The 22,298-nt window shown below is 45.5% G+C and overlaps 1 protein-coding gene across 1 annotated transcript; it reads right to left on the bottom strand.

The window, feature by feature from the left end:
* Positions 1-16,383: 16,383 nt before the first annotated feature.
* LOC122543879 (RNA-binding protein 4B-like) lies at positions 16,384-18,823 on the bottom strand. The gene has a single exon (XM_043682737.1). It carries the CDS (start codon positions 18,788-18,790, stop codon positions 18,008-18,010), a length of 783 nt encoding a protein of 260 aa, XP_043538672.1. The 5' UTR covers positions 18,791-18,823; the 3' UTR covers positions 16,384-18,007.
* Positions 18,824-22,298: the final 3,475 nt, after the last annotated feature.

Below are 22,298 nucleotides of genomic sequence, written 5' to 3' on the forward strand. Positions count from 1 at the left end.
ACAGCAGTGGTTTGAGATCTGCAAATACATATTAAGGCTGGCCTTCAGTCCGGATCAACCTTCAGAGTCACATTTCATACGTTAAATGGTCACAATCGCCTTAGTTGGTTGACCTTCATTAAGCTCCTTTCATCTCTTGACATGTGGCCACTCTCCCTCACAAAAGGATAAATGCAATCCTAAACAGAATTGCTTAATGATGAAATAAAGGCCTCTGCATAGCCGGAGGCTGGATACTCCATTTAAACTGTTCCACGTCCAGCATTCACACTGCTTTCATTGTCTCATCATTGAAAGCAACAAGCCAGTCATTGTTCCCAGATCCCTCTCAAAAGCCCCTGGTTGTTCTCCCAATCCGGGTCACCACCTCAATCCCTTCATCCAGGATGCAACTCAGCACTGGTCGGTTTAATTTCATTGCTTCTCCACTGATCAACACTAACAGTTCAAACGCATCCCAAGTACCCACTTCAATGCCAAATCAGCTGTCAATGTAACAGCTAGTCATTTCTGCAGGTAGAAGATAAGGACTCGTGTACTGACCGGTGCAGGACTTCAGTCAGCATTGCCCTGCCTATCAACTATGTACTCAACACCACCTGGAGTATGCTGTATTGACTGTGCCACATATCTTTCATGCCCAACCCAGTCTCACATTCTCTGTTGGACTTGTAAAAGCAGTGAGGGAAACGAACTCAAACAAAAGTCCACAAACAACTGGCTGAGCCAAAATACGCAAGTTGGTGAAATGAAGGAAGTGCATGTTAGCCCTGGCTCAGGGAGTCGTGCTCTTGTTGATTCAGAAAACTTTAGGTTCAAATCCCACCCCAAGACTGCAGCGCACAAACTGACAATGAAAGAGAGCCACACTGTTGGAGGTGCTGGCTTTCAAATGTAGTGCCAAATCAATGTCCCATTTTGCTCTCAGGGGTGGAGAGGAAAGATCCTGAGGCACTATTCAAAGGGAAGGTATCCATGGAGCTGATGGCTAAAATTGAGCAATCAACATCTCAAAAACCAAGCACAGACAGACAATCTGGTCACTAACGCATTGCAGATTGGCTGCTCTCACCTTCACAACAATGATGCCTCTTCAGAAGTGTTTCAGGGCTATAAAGCATTTGAAGACTTTCTCACAGGTTACATGGTTTTATACACACCTCTTTCAGAGAAGGAAATGTGCAATATCTGGGCTGAACAGAGCAGAGAGCTCTTGATTCTGCTTTTTGTTTGTGTGTTTCTGCAGTTTTTTTTTGTCTATAACCATGTTTTTAAGACACTGCAGGTTGGGTATTCCCAATTTTGATTTTAAAAAATTAAAGTACAGATGAAGAAAGAACAAAGGACATGCTGCTGCAGTCCTCCAGGATCCTTCTGTTCCCTCACCTTTTCCAACATTGGATATTATCAAATGCTAAAAACTTTTCGGTATCCCAATATCGATTTGCATATCGCAAAATTGGAACACTGACATTCTGGCTCACAGGTAGGGACACTGCCGCTGCACAAGACACTCACTGACCACTGAGCAAGTGGAGGCGTGGTTCAAGAGAGCAAGGGACACAGAGGTCCATGGTGCCCACTGCTGCCTCAGGCCACTTACATTGGAGGCCTTAACAACATCTTCCAACGCCAAGCATCCAGTCCATTTTTTTTTTACAAACAATTTTTCCCATTGTGGCCACCACATCACGTTCCTTCCCACACAAGTTGTAAATGCAGTCACCATGTGAGTACACACAACTTTGGAAACCTTTTTATATTTCATCCATCGCTTCTGCTCCTAGATAAAACGAAATACTTCCTTCTCTCGCACAATCTAGCTTACTCCTTGTTGGAAATGTATTGAAGAGATGCCACCTGGGGGGAGATTCGGGTTTTGGGGGTGGGAGGGATGATGTGGAAGAGAGACACAGTGCGCTAGCTGAACGTGCACACTGATATATTATGGTCACTCATCTGGAACTTCGAAATTGGCCATAAATATTTTCTTGAGGGGAGTTACTGATTCAGCCATGAAGGCCTCATCTTATGCAAAAAGAAATGCTGACCAGATTGGATTGATACCTGTTGCAGTCATAATGTTACCGAAACTGAGGGAACTTGATGGGTCGCGTTTCCTCTTGAAAACATGGTTACAGTCTCCCATTTAAGAGGAGGTGAGTGGAAATGAGGAAATTCCATCTGCTATCCTCACAGCTAAAGGAGACTGGAGGAAGATTTGACAGGGGTGTTCAAGATTACAGCAGATTTGCAAAGACAAAGAAAAACCTCTGCCATTTGCTGATCATATAAGGACTACAGGACACAGATTTAAGATTGGGACTGAGTGGTATGGGTTTTGCTTGGAGAGAAACACTCGATGGAACTACCTATCTGCGAATGACAATGTCTTGGGAAAGTCGCTGCCCACAAGGGTGCTAGAAACTGGCTTGGCAATTGAGAGAATTGAATTTGCAGGGCTACAGGGTTTGGGACCGACTTGATTGCTCAGAGAGTAAGACAATGGGCTTAACGGCCCACTCCTATTGGCTCCTATGACTCTACATCCAGTCATACCCTTCACTGTTTATACTTGGCACCACAATCCTGTCCCTCATTGCTTTGATCAGAGGGATGGCTGAAAGATTTGCACATGGGAGAAAATTCCAACTAGGCAAAAGTGAGGACGGCAGATGCTGGAAACCAGAGTTTAGATCAGAGTGGTGCTGGAAAAAGCACAGCAGGTCAGGTGGAGGAGCAGGAAAATCGACGTTTCAGGCAAAAGCCCTTCATCAGGAAAATTCCAACTGCAAACCAAGCAGCCAAATATTCGCCGTCTGTCACAGAGCTCAGAGCTTCACTAAATTCCTTTCACACAATAAATCAGGAAAAAGTTTCCCACAAAGGGAAGCTTCCAAAAGTTCAAGGGAATTTAATCTGGTTTTGTTTAGACTAAATTCAGCTCAAAATAAAAATAACCGACTTCTAAGAAGCATATTTTAAAAGCATATTGCAAATATCACTTAAATGCCTTGACCAGACTGCTACAATGGTATCAAACAACGATCAGTGGGCAGTACAGTGGTACAGTGGTTAGCACTGCTGCCTCTCAGCGCCAGAAACCCGGGTTCAATTCCCACCTCGGGCATTGAAGTGGAGTTTGCACATTCTCAGTGACTGCGTGGGTTTCCTCGCACAATCCAAAAATGTGCAGGTTAGGTGAATTGGCCATGCTAAATTGCCCGTTGTGTTAGGTGAAGGGGTAAATGTAGGGGAATGGGTCTGGGTGGGTTGTTCTTCAGAGGGTCAGTGTGGGCTTGTTGGGCCGAAGGGCCTGTTTCCACACTAAGTAATCTAATCTCTGAAATAAAATGATTCATTTTAAATGAGAGGGCATTGGAATTTTAGGTACATTGTTCAAGCCAGCTGGGAAGCACTAAACATTGTTACAACCGAGCTGACAGAGTGCACTTTGTTCTTGCGCCATTGCACCACAGGTAACAATAGAAAAAAATATTACTTTTCTGTTACCAAGATGGCCAAATAAATGCCATATCTACATGTTTGAAATAAAAAAGGATCTAACATAGCTTCTTAACAAGTACAGTATACATTTAAACAATAAGTTACTCTAAAACATGCGTAAAGCACAAAAAAACTTCTGGGAGAAGAGAAATCTCTATAAAGATTTGCTTTAAATTTTTAGTTTATACTCCACAAACAGCTGCACTGATGTTCTGGTACAAGTGGTCAAGTCACTAATAGCGCACTGTTGTGTCTGGAGTCTTGGCAGTCACAGCTTGCTCAGGAAATGTAATACTAAGAAGTTCCTGCAATCTCACTTTCAGAACATCAAAGAGGGGTTTCACCCTGAACTCAAAAGGTTCCTTCAGAATTGAGAGATCAGCTGGCCTGCGTTTCCACACATCCATTTTATCCGCCCAAATGTAAACCATTGGTCCAATCACTGTTCAAAGTGCCATAACACGATCTACAGCAGAACAAGTAGTTATCACCAGTATGTGATTTCCAGGAAGCTTGTTAGAAAAAGACCCAATGTCCACAGGAACCTTTCAACAATCTCTTTCAAATAAATCACTCCAGGTATTTCCACAAAAGATGAAATAAGTTCATTTTTTCCACAATCCTTCAAAATGTAAGACCTCCAAGAAATAGTGAGGATAAAGCATCTTCATAACATATACAATGTAGATCATAAAAATTCATATTTATACTGAGGGATTAATGAAGAAAAACATCAAAAGGCACTTTTACAAAAGGCATTACTTAACAAAAAATTAGGAAGAAAAAAGTAGTGTCTCTGCAGGGTAATGTTTAAGAAAGTGAAATAACCTAAATATAGCTGAGAGTAGAGAGTAACGTTTGTCATTTCTACGATAGACAACTGATAGTAAAAACAAGACAGTGTTCCTCCAGGTCCCTGGGTGCTACGTGGACAGCACAAACTACACGGCATAAAGTGCATAAGTAGTGCAAATCATTCAAGTTATAGTGTAATAGAATGATAGAGATTTTTCTAGCAGCAATTCAAAGTCATGCAAAAAATTTCAAATGCTAAAAAGAGTCTGATCATACTGCGATAAGAAGCCTGATGACTTGGGGGAAGAAATTGTTGCAGAGTCTGGCTATGACAGACCAAATGCTCCGGTATCTTCTGCCAGATGGCAGGAGGGAGAAGAGTTTGAGTGAGGGACGCGTGATTAAATTTAATCTCATGATTAAGTTGTATGCTTTGACAATGCCATGAATATTAAGCGGCACATGTCCAAGGTTGAAATTATTCAGAAAGCTTAGTCAGTAAAGAATAGTCTAATTTGGGTATTATTAGGTGTATTTGATATACAATTCAGCTAATTACGGCTTTATCATTTTACTCAAGTACTGAAAGTACTAGCTCATGCCAATTGACAATCTTGTAACCAAACTGCAACATGAGATGGTTGGGAGGTAGGCGACAAAGCCCACAATGACCACAGTGGAATAGCAAGGAAGTTGCAAATTCAACGTGTAACACAAGTAGTCAAAGATAATCGCAAACAAAAAGTTCTTTGAATTGAAAGATGGCAAATCTTTGGAAGTGGTACATGCAAGTTCTGAAACATCAGAGCACAGAAATGGTTAACATGGTCTAACATTATCTGTGACAATACTAAAACTTCCAGAGTAAACCTGGATGTTAAATAATCTTTAAAAGTTGGATGCATAGAGTATTGGAGATACCAGAGGTTAATTAGACTGCATCACTTCAAAATGGTCTATAGGGAGTAAGATAACTTCTAGCCTTACAGCCTGTTCCTGTACTATAATCAAAACATATTCCATTTGGCAAGCTTCTTGGTAAAAGTAGTTGGGATTAATGAGTCACTTGGCAAATCCTAGAGAGAGATAAATAGACTCAAGAATTAAAATTACATCCACTGCAATGCTTTCAGAAAATGATTATACAAATCAGTCGACTTCCGTTAAGTGACAGTAGCTACTATATTGGTCAAAGAGAGAAAGCCATGGACAACAAAGCAGCTAAGATGAAACAAAGAAAAAGCAATCAAAGGCACCAATTTTGATGTGTGGGAACAAATGGGTCTTAGGGTCAAAGATGATATTTGCTTAAAAGGCACAGAGCAAAGTTGGACTTGAGTAAATAAAAACAAAGTACTGAAAACACAACAGGTCTGGGGTGGCAGATGTTTGGAACTCTGCGACAAATGGCAGTGTATGCTGGATCTGTCATTAATTTTAAAACCAAGACAACTTTTTGTTAAGCAAAGATATTGAGAGATATGGACCAAAGGCAGGTGTACGGTGTTAAGCCATAGATGAATTGCTGAATTGTGAACAGGCTGGAAAGGCTGAATGGCCTACTCCTGTTCCTTTGCTCCAAGGGAAAAACATAACGTCCCAGGCAGTAACATTTGATGAACGATCACAACCTGAAACAGGAGAAGTTCTTTTCCACGACAATTGCTGTAAGATCCACCAAGCATTTCCAGCCTTGAATTGGGTAGAGTTGGGTCAATATGCCCAACAGTACCTTAACACCACCAATCCAAATTATCAGCAGTGGTACAAGGGAGCTGCTCAACATCACTCTGAAGGAGCAATTAGGAATAGGCAATAAATTTGCCCAGCCACTAATTCCCTGAATGAAAAATGCCAATATTTCAAAGTGGAGATGGACGAGATGAAAAGTGCTAATTAGGATGCTTTGAAAAGGTTAAAGGTTGGTCAGTTGCCTGGTTCAGATGGTTTGGATCCAAGGTTGCAAAAGGAAACAGAAAAGGACATAGTGGAATGGCTTGACAGTTTTCACAAGATGCAGGTCAGATGTCATCCGTATGGCAGAGCCTCAACTATTCCAAGGGGTTAGAACATTATTAGAAATGGGACAGTCAGTCAGTCAGGGGAGGCAACGCCAAGGCGGTAACGTCACTGCACTAGTAATTCAGAGGTCCAGGCTAATATTCTGGGGACATAGTTCAAATCCGACCATAGCAGATGGTGAGATTTCACTTCAACAAAGTTTAGGGGGAGGCAACTATTGCTGGACTGTCATTCCAGACATCCAATTAATCTTCTGGGAACTAGGGTTCAAATCCTGCCAGATGTGAATTTTAACTTTATAATTTAAAAAAAATCTAGAATTTGTTAAGCTAAAAAATCTAACATAGATCATGCTGATGACAATGCATTGCTGATTGCCAGAAAAAAACCATTTTGTTCACTAATGCTCTTTAGGGAAGGAAGCTGGTTGTCCTTACCTGGTTTGGCTTACATAGGACCACAGACCTGCAGCAAATGACCACAGGACAATTAGGGGTGGGAAATAAATGCTGGTTAATCAGCGACACCCTGATCCCGTGAATGAATAACTAAGAAAAAATCTGGAATTAAAAGATGACCTAATGGCAATCGTGTAATGCACTGTTGGATGCCATTAAAAACACAAGTGGTTCACTAGTCCTTTATGGAAGATGATCTTTCATCCTTCCCTGCTCTGGTCTACATATGACTCCAAACCCACGGCAATGTGGTCAGCTCCAAAATGCCCGAAGAAGCTAATCAGTTTAATTGCAACTAGGGGTGGCCAAGAATTAATTTTGCTTACAGACAAAGTTAGAACACAATGAGTAACCAAGCCAAGTGCAGGGGAGACTCAGTCAGTCTAGTAGCATCTGTGGGGAGAGAAACAGTTAACATTAAGTCCATTCACTTGCCATGGCAAATGGAGAATGGTGGACAATGTATTCTGCCATCTGTGCTAGAAACTCTTTAAAAATACGTTAATACTGCATACATTGAATTAAAAAAAGAAATTGGAATAGAGTAAAATTCTAAAATTTGCTGTTAATTGCAAACTTAGATCCTAACCATCTCAAGGGAAACTAGGGACTGGCAATAATTATTAGCCTTGCTCGCAAAGCTTACATCCACTGAATGAAGAAAGATTGACTGTAGCACCGTACATACAAGTGACAAAATGTGTACAGAGAACTATGAAGTCATACACTTCAACTGACAATACAGAATTAATGGCACAGTTTGAGTGTGCGCATGGGGTTAAGCAACCTGGGAGTTCATGCACACAGAACTTGGAGGGCAGAAAAGACAGTGAATAGAATCGTACAGCACAGAAATAGACCCTTCAGTCCAATTTGATCATGACAAGATATCAGACATTAATCTAGTCCCATTTGCCCCATATCCACTAAACCCCTCCTGTATTTATACCCATCCAGATGCCTTTTACATGTTCTAATTGTACCAGCCTCCACCACTTGCTTTGTTAGAGACAAAAAAACTGCAGATGCTGGAATCCAAGGTAGGCAAGCAATAGGCTGAAAGAAGCCTGCAAGCCAGACAGCGTCAAGTACTGAAGGGCTATACCAGATACGTTGACTTCACCTCCTGATGTTGCCCGGCTTGGTGTTATTCCAGCCTCCTGCTTGTCCACCACTTCCTCTGGCAGCTTACTCTATACACGCACCACCCTCTGCGCGCAAACATTGCTCGGCTGGTCCCTTTAAATTTTTCCCCTCTCACCTTAAACCTATGCCACCTAGTTCTGGACTCCCCATCCCTTGTCTATATACCCTCTCCATGATTTTATAAACTTCTGTAAGGTCACCCCTTAGCCCCCAACACTCCAGGGAAAACATCTCCATCCTATTCAGCCTCTCCCTGTTGAAGGGATAGTAGCGAACCACTGATGTTGGGCTCCATAAAAAGAAACATTAACTATAAAGCAGGGAAACGCTAAATCTTTCAAGATCGCATCCACATCTGTGCATCCTTCCTGAAGAGTGGTGATGAGATTGACCAGAATAGTTCTAAGAATGAGGGATTTTAGCAACGAAGTCAGTGTTGCTGTTCTTGAAACTTCCTTCAATCGGGACAATGACATGTTTACATCAGGTACACAAATGTAAAACTGTTCCTTTGAATTGATTGGTATAATGACTGGTGAACAGATGCGCGGGAGGATGTGAGGAAGAACTTTACTTATGCAGCGAGCAATAATGAGTCGGACTTTGGAAAGCAGAGATGATTGGATTGAATCTCAGACTTGCTGGGCCAAACAGCCACCTTCTGTTCAAACAGAACTCTGACAAAGAACTAAAATGATTATGGAAAGAATTTGGAGAAATAACAATGATCAGAAAAAAATGCACCTTTTGAAAATTTGAGATACTTTCAATGATTGAGAAAACTGCATACACACAAGAACTAGTGGAGTGCCTCAGGGGTCGGTGCTGGGCCCACGATTGTTACCTATATCAATGATTTGGAGGAGAATGCACAAGGCATGAACGTTACGTTTGCAGATAGGCAGTATCATGGACGGTAAGGTTCTCAGAAATTGCAGCAGGACCTTGACCAGCTGGGGAAGTGGGCCGAGAAATGGCAAATGAAGTTTAATATAGATAAGCGTGAGGTGTTGAGTTTTTTGAAAGTCAAATCAAGATAGGAGTTTCATGGTAAATGGTAGAGCCGAAAGGAGTGTAATGGAACAGAGGGCCTGGGACTTCAGGCGCACTGTTCTCAGAGTGGAGTCCCAGGTAGACAGGGCAGTGAGGAAGGCTTTTGGTACACTGGCCTTCAGTCAGGGCATTGAGGATAGAAGTTGGGAAGTTATGTTGCAGTCGTACAGCACGTTGGTCAGTCCGCACTTGGAAAACTGTGTTCAGTTTTGGTCACCTTTCTATGGGAAGGGTGTTATTAAACCAGAAAGAGTGCAAAAGAAATTTACAAGGATGTTGCCAGGACTCAAGGGACTGAGTTATAGGGAGAGGTTGGACAAGCGAGGACTTTTTTCCTTTAGAGTGTGGGAGACTGAGGGGGATCTTATGTGTTTAAAATCATGAGAGGCATGGATAGGGTGAACGCACTCAGTTTTTCCCAGGGTTGGGGAATCGAGGACTAGAGGGCATCAGTTTAAGGTGAGAAGGGAAAGAATAAAAGGGAACCGGAGGGGCAATTTTTTTTCTTTAGGTGGTGGTACACATGGAATGAGCTGTCAGAAGTGGATGAGGCATGTACACTGACATTTAAAAAGCATTTGGACAAATACATGGATAGGAAAGGATTTGAAGAATATGGTCCAAGTGCAGGGAAATGGGGTTAGCATGGATGGATATTTTGGTTGGAATGGACCAGTTTCGGCCAAAGGGCCTGTCTCTATGCTGTAGGACTCTGATTCGATAACCATGAGTAAGCAATTCAAACCTGCTCCATTTAATATGATCATAGCTGATCTCATCTCATCCTCAATACCACTTTCCTGCCCGCTCTCCATAGCCCTTCAACGCACTGCTAGTTAAAAATCTGTCTTATCTCAAAATTTACTCAATGTCCCAGAATCCATCACAGAGAAGTCAACAATCTTTTGAGGGATGTAATTTCTCATCTGCTTTAGTTTGACTACCCTATATGCTAAAACTATGACTTTTGTCCTAGATTGCCCCAGTTGAGAAAACAGCCTTTCTGCACCTGGTTTGCCTATCCCCTTTACCATATTACGTAGCTCAATTACATCTCCTCTCAATTGGTTAGCTACTTTGCCAACATTTACAGGAAAAAAAAGTGTCAGGATCCTGGACAATCCATGGAAATTAATGCTGGGTTAAGAATGGGGATTCCACTAAATCAAGACGAACAGCAAAGGAGGAAATAATAGCACTCATCTTGGTGACAATCATTCAAGGCCAGATGGTTTCTATCAGTGTGACTGGATGCAATAAACCTTCAGTTGAACAGCCAACGTAAACCTTCAAGGATGAGTATGCTTCACAAACCCAACATTTTTCTTTGAAGAGCTAGTTTCCTCAATAGACTGGCTAGCTCATGGAACCAAAGGCAACTTCCTTACTTGGAAGGGTCACAAAATTAAGGGTGATGTCCAGGATGCCAACACCTTTACCACAATTACTGAAAATTTAATTAACTCTTACCCAGCTTTTCCTTATTTTTGCTGATAATATCTCAAATTTTCTAGGAACATACATTGTCCCAATCACCCCTATTTCTCCTAATAAAGAAATGTTATTTTGTGACCTTAACTGTTCCCTCTAATTATCCATGGCTTAGCTGATGAGACAAAGTCCTATAATCAAAGCTGGAGGTGACCAAGATGGATCACATTTGGCACAGTATAGGTGGAAGAATAACATTTGAGGCAGCACATTGGCTCAGTGGTTAGCACTGCTGCCTCAGAACCAGGGACCCAGGTTTGATCCCAGCCTCGGGCGAATGTCTGTGTGGAGTTTGTACATTCTCCCAATGTCTGCATGAGGTTTCCTCCTACAGTCCAAAGATGTGCAGGTTAGGTGAATTGGCCATGCTAAATTGCCCATAGTGTTTGTTGCATTAGTCAGGGATAAATATGGGGAATGGGTCTGGGTGAGTTACCCTTTGGAGGGTCGGTGGGGACTTGTTGGGCTAAGGGCCTGTTTCCATACTGTAGGGAATCTAAAAAAATTAGACATATTGGCAGACCAGAGTAGGCATTTAGATTTCAACACACACCAGTGATACGACCTTTTGAACTCAAATTGGCCAAAGTTAGAAACATTGAACTTTAAAAGGAAAAGTAATTAAACAATCCTGAACCGGTACAGAAAATAGTCAAAAAGGCCATTGGAAAACTGGCCTCCATTTCCAGAGGTGTAAAAACTGTTTAGAACACATCCGGAGACATTGAAGAAAGGTATTGAGCACATCTTATGAAAGACTTACACGCTTTGAAAGGAGCACAACAGAGTCACAGAAATAACCCCTGTACTCTACTGAGAAGAGGAATTATCCCCAGAAGAATGAAAAAGCGGATTATTTAAATGGAGAATAACTTCAAAATTCTGAGGCTGAGAGATCTCGGTGTTCTAGTGCACAAGTCACAAAAACGTCATTTCACAGGTAAAGAAATTAAGGCTATCCTTTATTACAACGTAAACTTTATTTCTGGCATTGGTGGGACTATATCTGAAATACTGCAGTCTCTTAAGGAGACATGGAAGCGTATTGGAAGAAATCCAGAGGCTTACTAGATGAATACCTGCAACGATGGGGGTGTCCTGGGAGGAGGACTGACCAGGAAAACAAGGGGGCTTATTCCCACTGGAGTTCACAAAGTGAGGGGTGACTTGATTGAAGTAGGATCCTGGATAGTCTAGACTCTGCACGAAAAGGATAACTGCACTTCTGGACAAATCCAGACAGACACTCAAATTAGAGGGTCACCCTTTTAAAACAGGAGAAATTTCTCACCCCCTTCCCCCTACCAATTCCAATTTTGATTTGTACCTGGTGTTTCTTATCTCAGTGGTCACTAAAGTGTACAGCTGTCCAAACACTATTGGGTATTTTCTTTCAGATTACGAGGTGTTCTAATGCCGTCCAGGAGAGTGACATATGCTGCAGCTGCCATGACTGCTTTGGTTTCCAGTTAGGTCACTTGTGGAAAGGTGAGTTCAGCAACTTTGTTGCAACTGGGATTTGCATTACTATATATTTTAGGACTTGTCACATTCTGTATCCATATCTGTATTTGACATACTTTAAACTGCTTTAAATTCAAAGACAGTGCCATAGAAAGAGCTTAAAGCAATCTCAGGCTCCTGCGTTGTCAGGATGTAGCCAAGCAGCTCAAGCAGATCAGCTCTTGCAGTCAGCTAATCGAGATGTGACAATGAGTCAGCCTACTTAAAACCCTTACTCCCACACTTTCTGCCAATTTCTGTTCTGTACAACCCCAAATTTCTGGAAGAGCCTTTGACCAGAACAACAAACTATAGTACTAATTTAAACTTTTAGTATCCTGAATATATCATCAGCACATTGTAGAAGTATTTCTAAAGTGTCACAAAGGACACAGTTGCATAGAACGGAAACAGACCCTTCGGTCTAACTTGTCCATGTGACCAGATAACCTATATTAACTTAACCCCATCTGCTCTCTCAACCCTTCCTATTCATGTACCCATCCAGATGTCTTTTAAACATTGCAATTGTACCAGCTTCCACCATTCCTTTGGCAGTTCATTATATCCATGCACCAGCCAGTGCCCCTCAGATGCCACCAGAGACTGAAAAATTCCCCTTCCTTCCAACTCAATGTTCTGCTGTGCAGCACAAAAGCATCTAAATTTTGGAATTACCCCACACAACCCAGTAGCTTCAACCACTCTGGTTGCCACCTTTTACATCACTGCAATGTGTTTGTATAGCCCAGCAACCAGAATTGCACAATTTCTGAAGTGGCAGAACAACTTTATTGCCTCAATTCAGTGCTGGATCTTTTAAAACATCCCAACATCCAATTTCCTTCAAGCTCTACCATCGAGCATTGCTCAGGGTCTAAACTCAACCAGCAACACCAGATCTCATCGCTTGAGCCAGCCATGCCTTCGATTTTCTGTTCGATCTGAGGCTTTATACCTCTCTACACATTCAATTGGCCCAGTCTGCTGGGTGCCAGTGAAACCAAAAGACTATTTAACACCAAGAATGTTGCTTTCCAAAATGGAAAGATTAAGAAAATACACTTACCCGCCTTTGCTCCAGCTGCTTCTACCATCACCTCCAGTTAACACCTACAAGCGGGCACTGGGAGGCAAAAAAACCATGACACTAAGCCCAGACATCTGTTCGCTAATGGCACCCTAAGCCCAGCTTTCCTCCTGTTAGAAGTATCACAAGCCCAGATCCTATATGTGGCACAAGAAATGCTGTTCCCATGAAAGGCATCATAAGCCTACACATTGCTGGTGGACCACAAACAAACCCAGAGGCATTGAGAAAGCAACAGAATCCCAACCCAATAGATGCCATAAGCCAAAATCCTACATGTGGTTCTGCAGATGCAACCCAGAGTGGCAAAGTAATTCCAGACCATATATGACTGTACAAATACAGCCTCACTGAGGGTCACAACAAGCCCTGACCATAACAATGTGACACTAAGTGCAGCCAAAGTCCTATTTATGACACTCAAAGGTGCAGCCCCCAAGTTGTCAGAGCCTACTTGCAGCTGGACAAGTGCAGCCACACAAGTCTCAGCAATGTCAGACCCAACCTGTAATATGAGTACAGGGCAGACCCTACCCTTTTGCTCTCAAACACATTACTCATCACAGAAAGCCCAGACCCCACGTATGGTACAACTGATCCCAGTTTTCCCAAGTGCAGCCACAGATTCTGCTAGTCCAGACTCTCCCTGCAGCTCTACAGGTGCAGCCCTCACGAGAACCACAGTAATTCCAGACCCTACGTGTGACACAATAAGTGCAGCCCAGACCCCATGGCTTTCAATAGTGGTGTCATAAGCCCAGACCAGATTTATAGCTCTACAAGTGCAGTCCCATCAGCATCGTAACAATCCCAGTTCCTACTGGTGACACTAAGCACAGGCCAGACCCAGTGTTTTACCGCAATTCCAGACCCTACATGTGACATTAAGTGCAGCCCAGACCCTAGCTATGTCTCTGAAAAGTGCAGCCCCCATGATATCATAGTAATGCCAGAGCCCACTGGTAGCTCTACAACTGCAGCCCCATGAAGTTCTCAGCAAGGCCAGATCCTACCTGTGAGTGTAAGTGCAGCCCAGACCCTACCTGCATCTCTAAAATGTAGCCCATAAATGTCACAATAAACCCAGACTTTACATGTGATACTAAAAGACAGGCACCATGTGTGTCAGTTATCCCAAATCTTACTGTGGTTCCACGTGAGCAGCCGAGTGCCATAATAAACCAGACCCTACAAGAGGGATCAGCAAGCCCAGACCCTTTCTATGATTAGATTAGTTAGTGTGGAAACAGGCCCTTCAGCCCAACAAGTCCACACCGACCTTTCAAAGAGCAACCTACCCAGACCCATTCCCCTACATTTACCCCTTCACGGTGGGCGGCACAGTGGTGAGCACTGCTGCCTCACGGCGCCAGAGACTCGGGTTCAATTCCCGCCTCAGACGACTGAATGTGTGGAGTTTGCACGTTCTCCCAGTGTCTGCGTGGGTTTCCTCCGGGTGCTCCGGTTTCCTCCCACTGTCCAAAGATGTGCAGGTCAGGTGAATTGGCCATGCTAAATTGCCCGTAGTGTTAGGTAAGGGGTAAATGTATGGGTGGGTTGCACTTCGGCAGGCCGGTGTGGACTTGTTGGGCCGAAGGGCCTGTTTCACACTAAGTAATCTAATCTAATCTAAACTAAAAAAACCTAACAACGGGCAATTTAGCATGGCCAATTCACCTAACCTGCACATCTTTGGACTGTGGGAGGAAACCGAAGCACCCGGAGAAAACCCACGCAGACACAGGGAGAATGTGCAAACTCCACACACAGTTGCCGGAGGCGAGAATTGAACCCGGGTCCCTGGCAATGTGAGGCAGCAGTGCTAACCACTGTGCCACCCCATGTTACAAGTGTCACAGCAAGCCCAGACTCCAGTGAGGGTTCTGCAAGTGCAGCCCCCATGAGAATCCCAGACCCAACATGCAACACTTGTTAAGTGCAGCCCAGACTCTCGGTATGCCTCTCAAACGTGCAGCCCCATGATGTCAATGATGCAAGAGCCTACTTGCAGTTCTATAACTGCAGCCCCTTGAATGCCTCAGCAAGGCCAGACCCTTCCTGTGACAGCATTGGCACAGTTCAAACCCACCCATGGCTCTACAAGTGCAGCCCCTGTGAAGGTCACCGTAATCCCAGACCCTACAATGGGATCTTGATCAGATGAGCCAATAGGCTGAGGATTGACAGATGGAATTTAATTCAGGTAAATGCGAGAAAAGGCCAATCAGGGCAGGACTTATACACTTAATGGTAAGGTTCTGAGGAGCACTACTGACCAAAGAGACCTTGGAGTGCAGATTCATAGTTCCTTGAAAATGGAGTCACAGGCAGACAGGATTGTGAAGGCGGTGTTTAGTATGCTTTCCTTTATTGGCCAGAGCATTCAGTACAGGGGTTGGGAGGTCATGTTACAATCGCATAGGACATCGGTTAGGCCGCTTTTGGAACAATGCACGCAATTCTGGTCTCCCTCATGTTGTGAAACTTGAAAGGGCTCAGAAGAGATTTACAAGGATGTTTCCAGGGTTGGAGGTTTGAGTTATAGGGAGATGCTGAACAGGCTGGGACTGTTTTCCCTGAAACATTGAAGGTTGAGGGGTGACCTTAGTGAGGTTTATAAAATCACAAGGAGCATAGATTGTATACAAGGTCTTTTCCCCTGAGGTGGGAGAGTCCAGAACAAGAGAAAATAGCTTTAGGGTGAGAGAAGGAAGATATAAAAGGGACCTCAAGGACAATGTTTTCCACACAGTGGCAAGTGTATGGAATGAGCTGCCAGCGAAAGGGGAGGTTGCTGGTACAATTACAGCATTTAAAAAACATTGGATAGGTATATAAATAGGAAGGGTTTAGAATGACATGAGCTAAATGCCAGTAAATGGGACGAGGTTAGGATTTCTGGTCGCATGGATGAGTTGGACTGAAGGGTCTGTTTCTGTGCTGTACTTCTATGACTCTTAAGTGCAGCCCAGACCCTTTCTATGGCCCTCAAAAGTGCAGCCCATTAGTTCACATTAAGCCCAGACTCTGCATGCGACTCTGAAAATGAGGCACCCATGAGTGTCACAGTAAGCCCAGACCCTACTTGCAGTTCTACAAGTGTAACCATGAGTGCCACAATAAACCAGACCCTCCATGTGGATCTACGAGTGCAGCCCCCATGAATGTCACAGTAAGCCCAGATGACACTAACAGCCCCAGAATTTGCTAGTGGCACTCTAAACCCAATCAGGTAGATCCCAAAACCAAAGGGAGAGTTTCCTGAAAGCCAGGACTGAGTTCACTGAAAGAGGTTGAATAAAAAGCCAGACGCAAAAAAACCTTTACACTAGCTTTATAATTTTGACAAAACGGCATAGTGAGCCTGTTTTTTTCTTTGAAAAAAAGAAAAAGACAGCAATGCTTAAAGATCAGGAAAAACCCCCAAAGCAAGTTGACTACATTACAATTCACACCCCACCCCCCCCCAGAAACACTTTACAGAGACACTACTCCCTAACCCCAAAAAGTACACAAAGCATCAAGTAAAGACCCATCTACCCCATCACAGGAAAACAGCCAGGAATTACACAGCAAATTGCAGCTGGGGTTCTCTGTTACAAGGTTCATTACAGCCCATTCCAGAAAAATATCCCCAGTAAATAAGCAAGAATCCCAACCCCCCATTACATGTGCTCAAAGACCCACTAACCCCCATGAAAACATGCAAGTTACATACAAATCAGTGAAATTCACCCCCATAAGATCTTGATTCCATTTCAGAAATCAATCCCTCCCCAGTGAACAAAGACATTAATAAACCATGAATATGCCCACTACAAGTGCTGGATAAATTCCCATTACCAGACCCACCCCCTTCCCCAATCAGAAGAATGAATCTTGAGCAGACAATGGAGTTAGAAGACTTCCTCAGGATAACAGCGCCAGTCCCAGTTCCAGCCCCTTCCTTCAAAGCCCCAGGTGATTGCAGTCAGCTAGAGCCAAATTGTAGTTATCGGGTCCCCCGCTATAGCAGAGATGTGAATGAGTCCCAGTTCCAGCCCTCACTCTGAACAACGCAAGTCACCGAATGAACTCAGACCACTGCCATCCCCCAGAGAATAAGCAGAACAGCTGGCTCCAAAATCTACAAGGATCAGACAGACTGACGCTCCTTGAGAAAGTCAAATTGCATCCAGCAGCCTGTCTCGGCTCGGTGTGATCTCAGTTCCTCCTGTAATCATTCCACTCCCCCCCACCAATCCCATTAATCTTCGCTGCTGAGTGACTTTTTCCAAGCAGGAACTCATTTGGCCCTCAAAAAAAAAGGGAAGGCATCTGGCAAAAGAGAAACAGGTTTGCATGACAGCTGGGGGAAATGGTAGAGACACAAAAGGGTAGTGAACTTAGAACATAAAAAGATATGGGAAACCCACCACAGAAAAGGTGAAAAGCTAAACAAAATGAGGGAGAGGGGGGTCTGTTTGATTGCTGTAGGCCTCTTGAGCACGAGAGATGGTGATAACATCCCCCCTTGTGTTGATAGTGAATCTTCAAAGCCCCTCCAGCCTTGCCCCACTACCCCACCAATACTGCTAACTTTAAAGGGAGATTCACAATTTCCCCCCTCCATGGCTTTGTACCAGGGAACCTGCACAACCTCCCAGCAACCAAAGACTCTTTCTAGATGGCGATCTCTTCGCATTCTTCCACCCCCCACCCCACCAAAAACAACTCGCAAGGCTTCAGTGGGCCTTCTTAACCCCTCTATCCCATCCAGGAGCAGCCTGCGAGTGGTGATGTGGGGGCGGAATCTCGCTCGTTCTCTATGGGAGTTTTTGGGGGTGGGGATGGTTAAGAGAAGGGGATAGATGGAGGGAGGGGAGGGGGTCGAGGTGGACAGCCCGTCGTCCACCCGCTGATCTAACACCTCAACCCCCTCCCCACCCTAAAAAAAAAATCTTCAGTAACCACGAAGCCTGGAGCCGTAGCCGTTCAGGTAAGGGGCCCTCAGGTACTGCGGCGGCGGAGGGGGCACGGGCCTCATCATGCCGGGAGGGGGCCGGCGGTGGTCCTGGTAAGCCGAGTGAGGCCCGAACGGGGGCGGCCGGCCCCCGCCCCGGGGCGGAGGGGGCCGGTACGGGTCGTAGTAGCCGGCCTGGTCGTCCTCGTAGTAGTAGTAGTGGTGGCCCGCCGACGGAGGCCTGGAGGGCGGGTACGGGCCCGCGTCGTCCCGGTACTGCTGCTGCTGCTGCTGGGGGCCGCCGGCGCCGCCCAGGTCCCACGACTCGCGGCTCGGGTTGGAGCGGGAGAGCTGCACGAACATGTTCTGGCCCTTCAGCGGGGTGCCGTCCAGGGCCTGGATGGCGGCCAGCGCCTGGCGCTCCTGCTCCATGTAGACGAAGGCGAAGGTGCGCGCCACGTCCAGGTCGACCACCCGGCCGAAGCGCTGGAAGAGCTCCTTGATGGCGGCGCCCGACACCGGCTCGGCCAGGTTGCCCACGAAGACCTTGGTGGTGTTGCGCGTGCGCGCGTTGGCCACGCCCACCGTGATGTGCGCGCCGTGCACGTTGCTCCGGTGCAGCGCCTTGATGGCGCGCGTCGCCTGGCTCAGCTTCTCCATGTGCACGAACGCGTAGTTGCGCACCACCTCGCACTCGCTCACCTCGCCGTACTTCTCGAACATGCTGCGCAGCTCGCTCGGGCTGCAGTAGCGCGACAGGTTGCCCACGAAGATCTTCACCATCTTGACCCCCCCCCCCCAAAACTCCTCCTCGCAGCCGCCGCCGCCGCTCCGCCGGCGTACGGCCACACCCCCCCATCGCGTCTTTTACGTGTTCCCGCCCCCCCTCGCGTCCACTACGTGCCCCCGCCCCTTTCGCGCCCAATACATGTCTCCGCCGACATGATCGCGTCCCCGCCCCCTTCGCATTCAAACACGGGTTCCCGCCTTACCCGGGACCCGCCCCCTTCGCCTCCAACACGTGTCCCCGCCCCCCCTCGCATGAAAAAAATGCCACTCAGATGCCTTTCCACTGTCACATTAAACCTATGTCCTTTACTTTTGAATTCCCCTAACCTTGGAAAAAGACCTTGGCTATTCACTCCATACATGTCCCTCATGATTTTATAAACCTCTACAAAGTCACCCCTCAGCCTCCGCCGCTCCAGGGAAAATGGCCCACTGTCTATTCAGCCTCTCCCTGTATCTCAAATGCTCCATTCCTGGCAACATCCTTGTAAAGTTTTTCTGAACCCTTGTTACATTGTCAGTTACATCATACTTTGCTCATAAACTGCATGAATCCATTTAAGATTCTGTTAATTCATTTTTTAGATTAGTATCAGTCTAAACGTTATGGCACAGACAAGAGCACATAGGGGATTAGTGGTGCTGGAAGAGTACAGCAGTTCAGGCAGCATCCAAGGAGCTTCGAAATCGACGTTTTGGGCAAAAGCCCTTCATCAGGAATAAAGGCAGTGAGCCTGAAGCGTGGAGAGCAAATAGGGAGCTAACACCTTCAATGCATTATCTGGGCTGACACCAATTTTTAGGGTGGCATGGTGGCACAGTAGTTAGCACTGCTGCCTCACAGAGACCCAGGTTCAATTCCCCCTCAGGCAACTGTCTGTGTGGAGTTTGCACATTTTCCCCGTGTCTGTGTGGGTTTCCTCTGGGTGCTCTGGTTTCCTCCCACAATCCAAAGATGTGCAGGTCAAGCAAATTGGCCATGCTAAGTTACCCGTAGTGTTAGGTGCATTAGTCAGAGGGGAATGGGTCTGGGTGGGTTGCTCTTCAGAGGGTCGGTGTGGACTTGTTGGGCCGAAGGGCCTGTTTCCACACTGTAGGGAATCTAATCTTCACTTGAAAATGTAACTTATTAAAAAAGTTTTACGATTTACATATGAAAGAAGTGAAACTAACATGGTCATTCTAACAGATGAGAGACTTGACAAACATTCACGGTGTTGTTCAATGTATAATTTCAGTTACATCACATTGTAAACTTTTGCTATAAATTCTGTGTCTTACAATCATGTACTCCACAACCACCTGATGAAGGAGCAGCGCTCTAAAAGCTAGTGCTTCCAATTAACCTTGTTGGACTATAACCTGGTTTAGATTAGATTACTTACAGTGTGGAAACAGGCCCTTCGGCCCAACAAGTCAACACCGACCCGCCGAAGCGCAACCCACCCATTCCCCTACATTTACCCCTTTTACCTAACACTACGGGCAATTTAGCATGGCCAATTCACCTGACCTGCACATCTTTGGATTGTGGGAGGAAACCGGAGCACCCGGAGGAAACCCACGCAGACACGGGGAGAATGTGCAAACTCCACACAGTCAGTCGCCTGAGTCGGGAATTGAACCCGGGTCTCTGGCGCTGTGAGGCAGCAGTGCTAACCACTGTGCCACCGTGCTGCCCACTGGTGTTGGGTGATGATTTTATAAACTTCTAAAAGGTGACCCGTCAGCCTCCGCCACTCCAGGGAAAGTGGCCTACTGTCTACTCAGCCTCTCCTATTTCAAATGCTCCATTCCTGGCAACATCCTTGTAAATATTTTCTGAACCCTTTCAAGTTTTAACAACGTCTTTCCTATCGCAGGGAGGTTACTTGTACAAGGCTATATTTACACACATTTGAGGGCTGGGAAGGTCCAATAACTGAGTGGATCCCCATTTAACATTGGCAGAAAGACCTATGGCGGATGTCTTTACCCACTGCACCTAGGCAGCAGCTGACCCAAACTTTACGGTTAGCACCGTTGCCTCACAGTGCCAGGGACTCAGTTTCAATTCTACCCTTGGGTAACTGTGCGGAGTTTACAATTCTCCCCTTGTCTGCATGGGTTACCTCCGGGTGCTCCAGTTTCTTCTCACAGCCCAAAAATGCGCCCGGTAAGTGGATTAGCCACGGGAAATATAGGGTGACAGGGATGGGGGTAAGTCTGGGTGTGATGCTTGTTTGGTGGATCAGTGTGGACTCAATGGTCTGAATAGCTGGCTTACACACTGTAAGGATTCTGTGATAATCCTGGACCTTGGAACGCTTGGTTGAGGTCAGTTCCTTGCTCTGAGAGACCAAAAGGTTTTGGGGCAGACCAAAGAACAACTTTCACAGAGGTGACAGTCCTCCAGGCACAGTCAATGCTTGTCTCCGTGTGCATCCTGCTGAACATACCGTAGAGTACAAGAGTCCTGCGTCGCGGAGCTGCTCTGGACGAACCTCACAAAGAACAACTCCATCTCTCTCCAGATTTCCTTTGATGATGATTGGGGGTTGGGAGAGGGGTGTCTCTAGTGGTAATCTCCCTACATCTGAGCCTGGAAGATCTGGGTTTATAAAGGTCCTTTTGCTGCAGATGCATGTAATAACATCTCTGAATCAAGTTGACTAGAAAATATCTACAACAATGAGGAGGCACATTCCCTCCTTCATTCATGAGATGTGGACGTTGCCGGCTCGACCAGAATTTGTTGTCCACATGGCAATTAAGAGTCAACCACTGATACAAAACAAACTGCTGATGCTAAAGATCTCAAAAAGCTATTGCTGGAGAAATTCAGCAGGGCGGTATCTGAAGAAGGGTCACTAAGACTAGAAGCATTAATTCTGCTTTGCCTGCCCAGAAGCTGAATTTCCCCAGCAATTTCCGTTTTTGTTTTTATCAATGGAGCAGGTGCTTCACTGCGCATGCTTCTCGTTGTCAGCGAACACAGTCTTCTGGACGGCGACGTGATGACGCTTGGGGTGGGGGCGTGCCCTCCCGCGCGGCCCTACCAATGAGGCGGCCGTTCATTGACCGGGGACGACGGGCCGGTGCTCTGCGCATGCTTCCCGGTGTCAGCAACCGCAGCCTTTCTTGGTCGCCCCACCAATATGGCGACCCAACTGTTGTGTCTGACCCTGTTTACCCGGCCGTGCGCGAGGCAATGCCACCGGCTTTCTGCGTCATGATGTCAACGCGTTCCTCAGTTGAAAATCCGCGTGAAGCCGTTTCCCGCCGCCTGCCTCAACGGAATTTTTTTTTTAAAAAAAATATTTTAAAAAGAAAATTACACATCATTTAAATCGAGCCCTTCGGTCTCTCCTTTTTCTTAAAATCGGGAGATTATTGAAAACTGAAAATTCAGAGGTGACCCCCCCGCCCGCCGTGAGAAAGATAAAGTCCACTGGACGGTACAGAGTAGTTGTCATAAAAACCTGTTGAAAATATATTTGTGTTTTTTCAAAATCTGTGTTTG

The sequence above is a fragment of the Chiloscyllium plagiosum genome, chromosome 45, assembly GCF_004010195.1.
Source record: "Chiloscyllium plagiosum isolate BGI_BamShark_2017 chromosome 45, ASM401019v2, whole genome shotgun sequence".
Lineage (NCBI taxonomy): Eukaryota > Metazoa > Chordata > Chondrichthyes > Orectolobiformes > Hemiscylliidae > Chiloscyllium > Chiloscyllium plagiosum.

Bases quoted from the DNA above. Each gene is read 5' to 3' on its own strand.
- LOC122543879 (XM_043682737.1), bottom strand. From the start codon at position 18,790: ATGGTGAAGATCTTCGTGGGCAACCTGTCGCGCTACTGCAGCCCGAGC.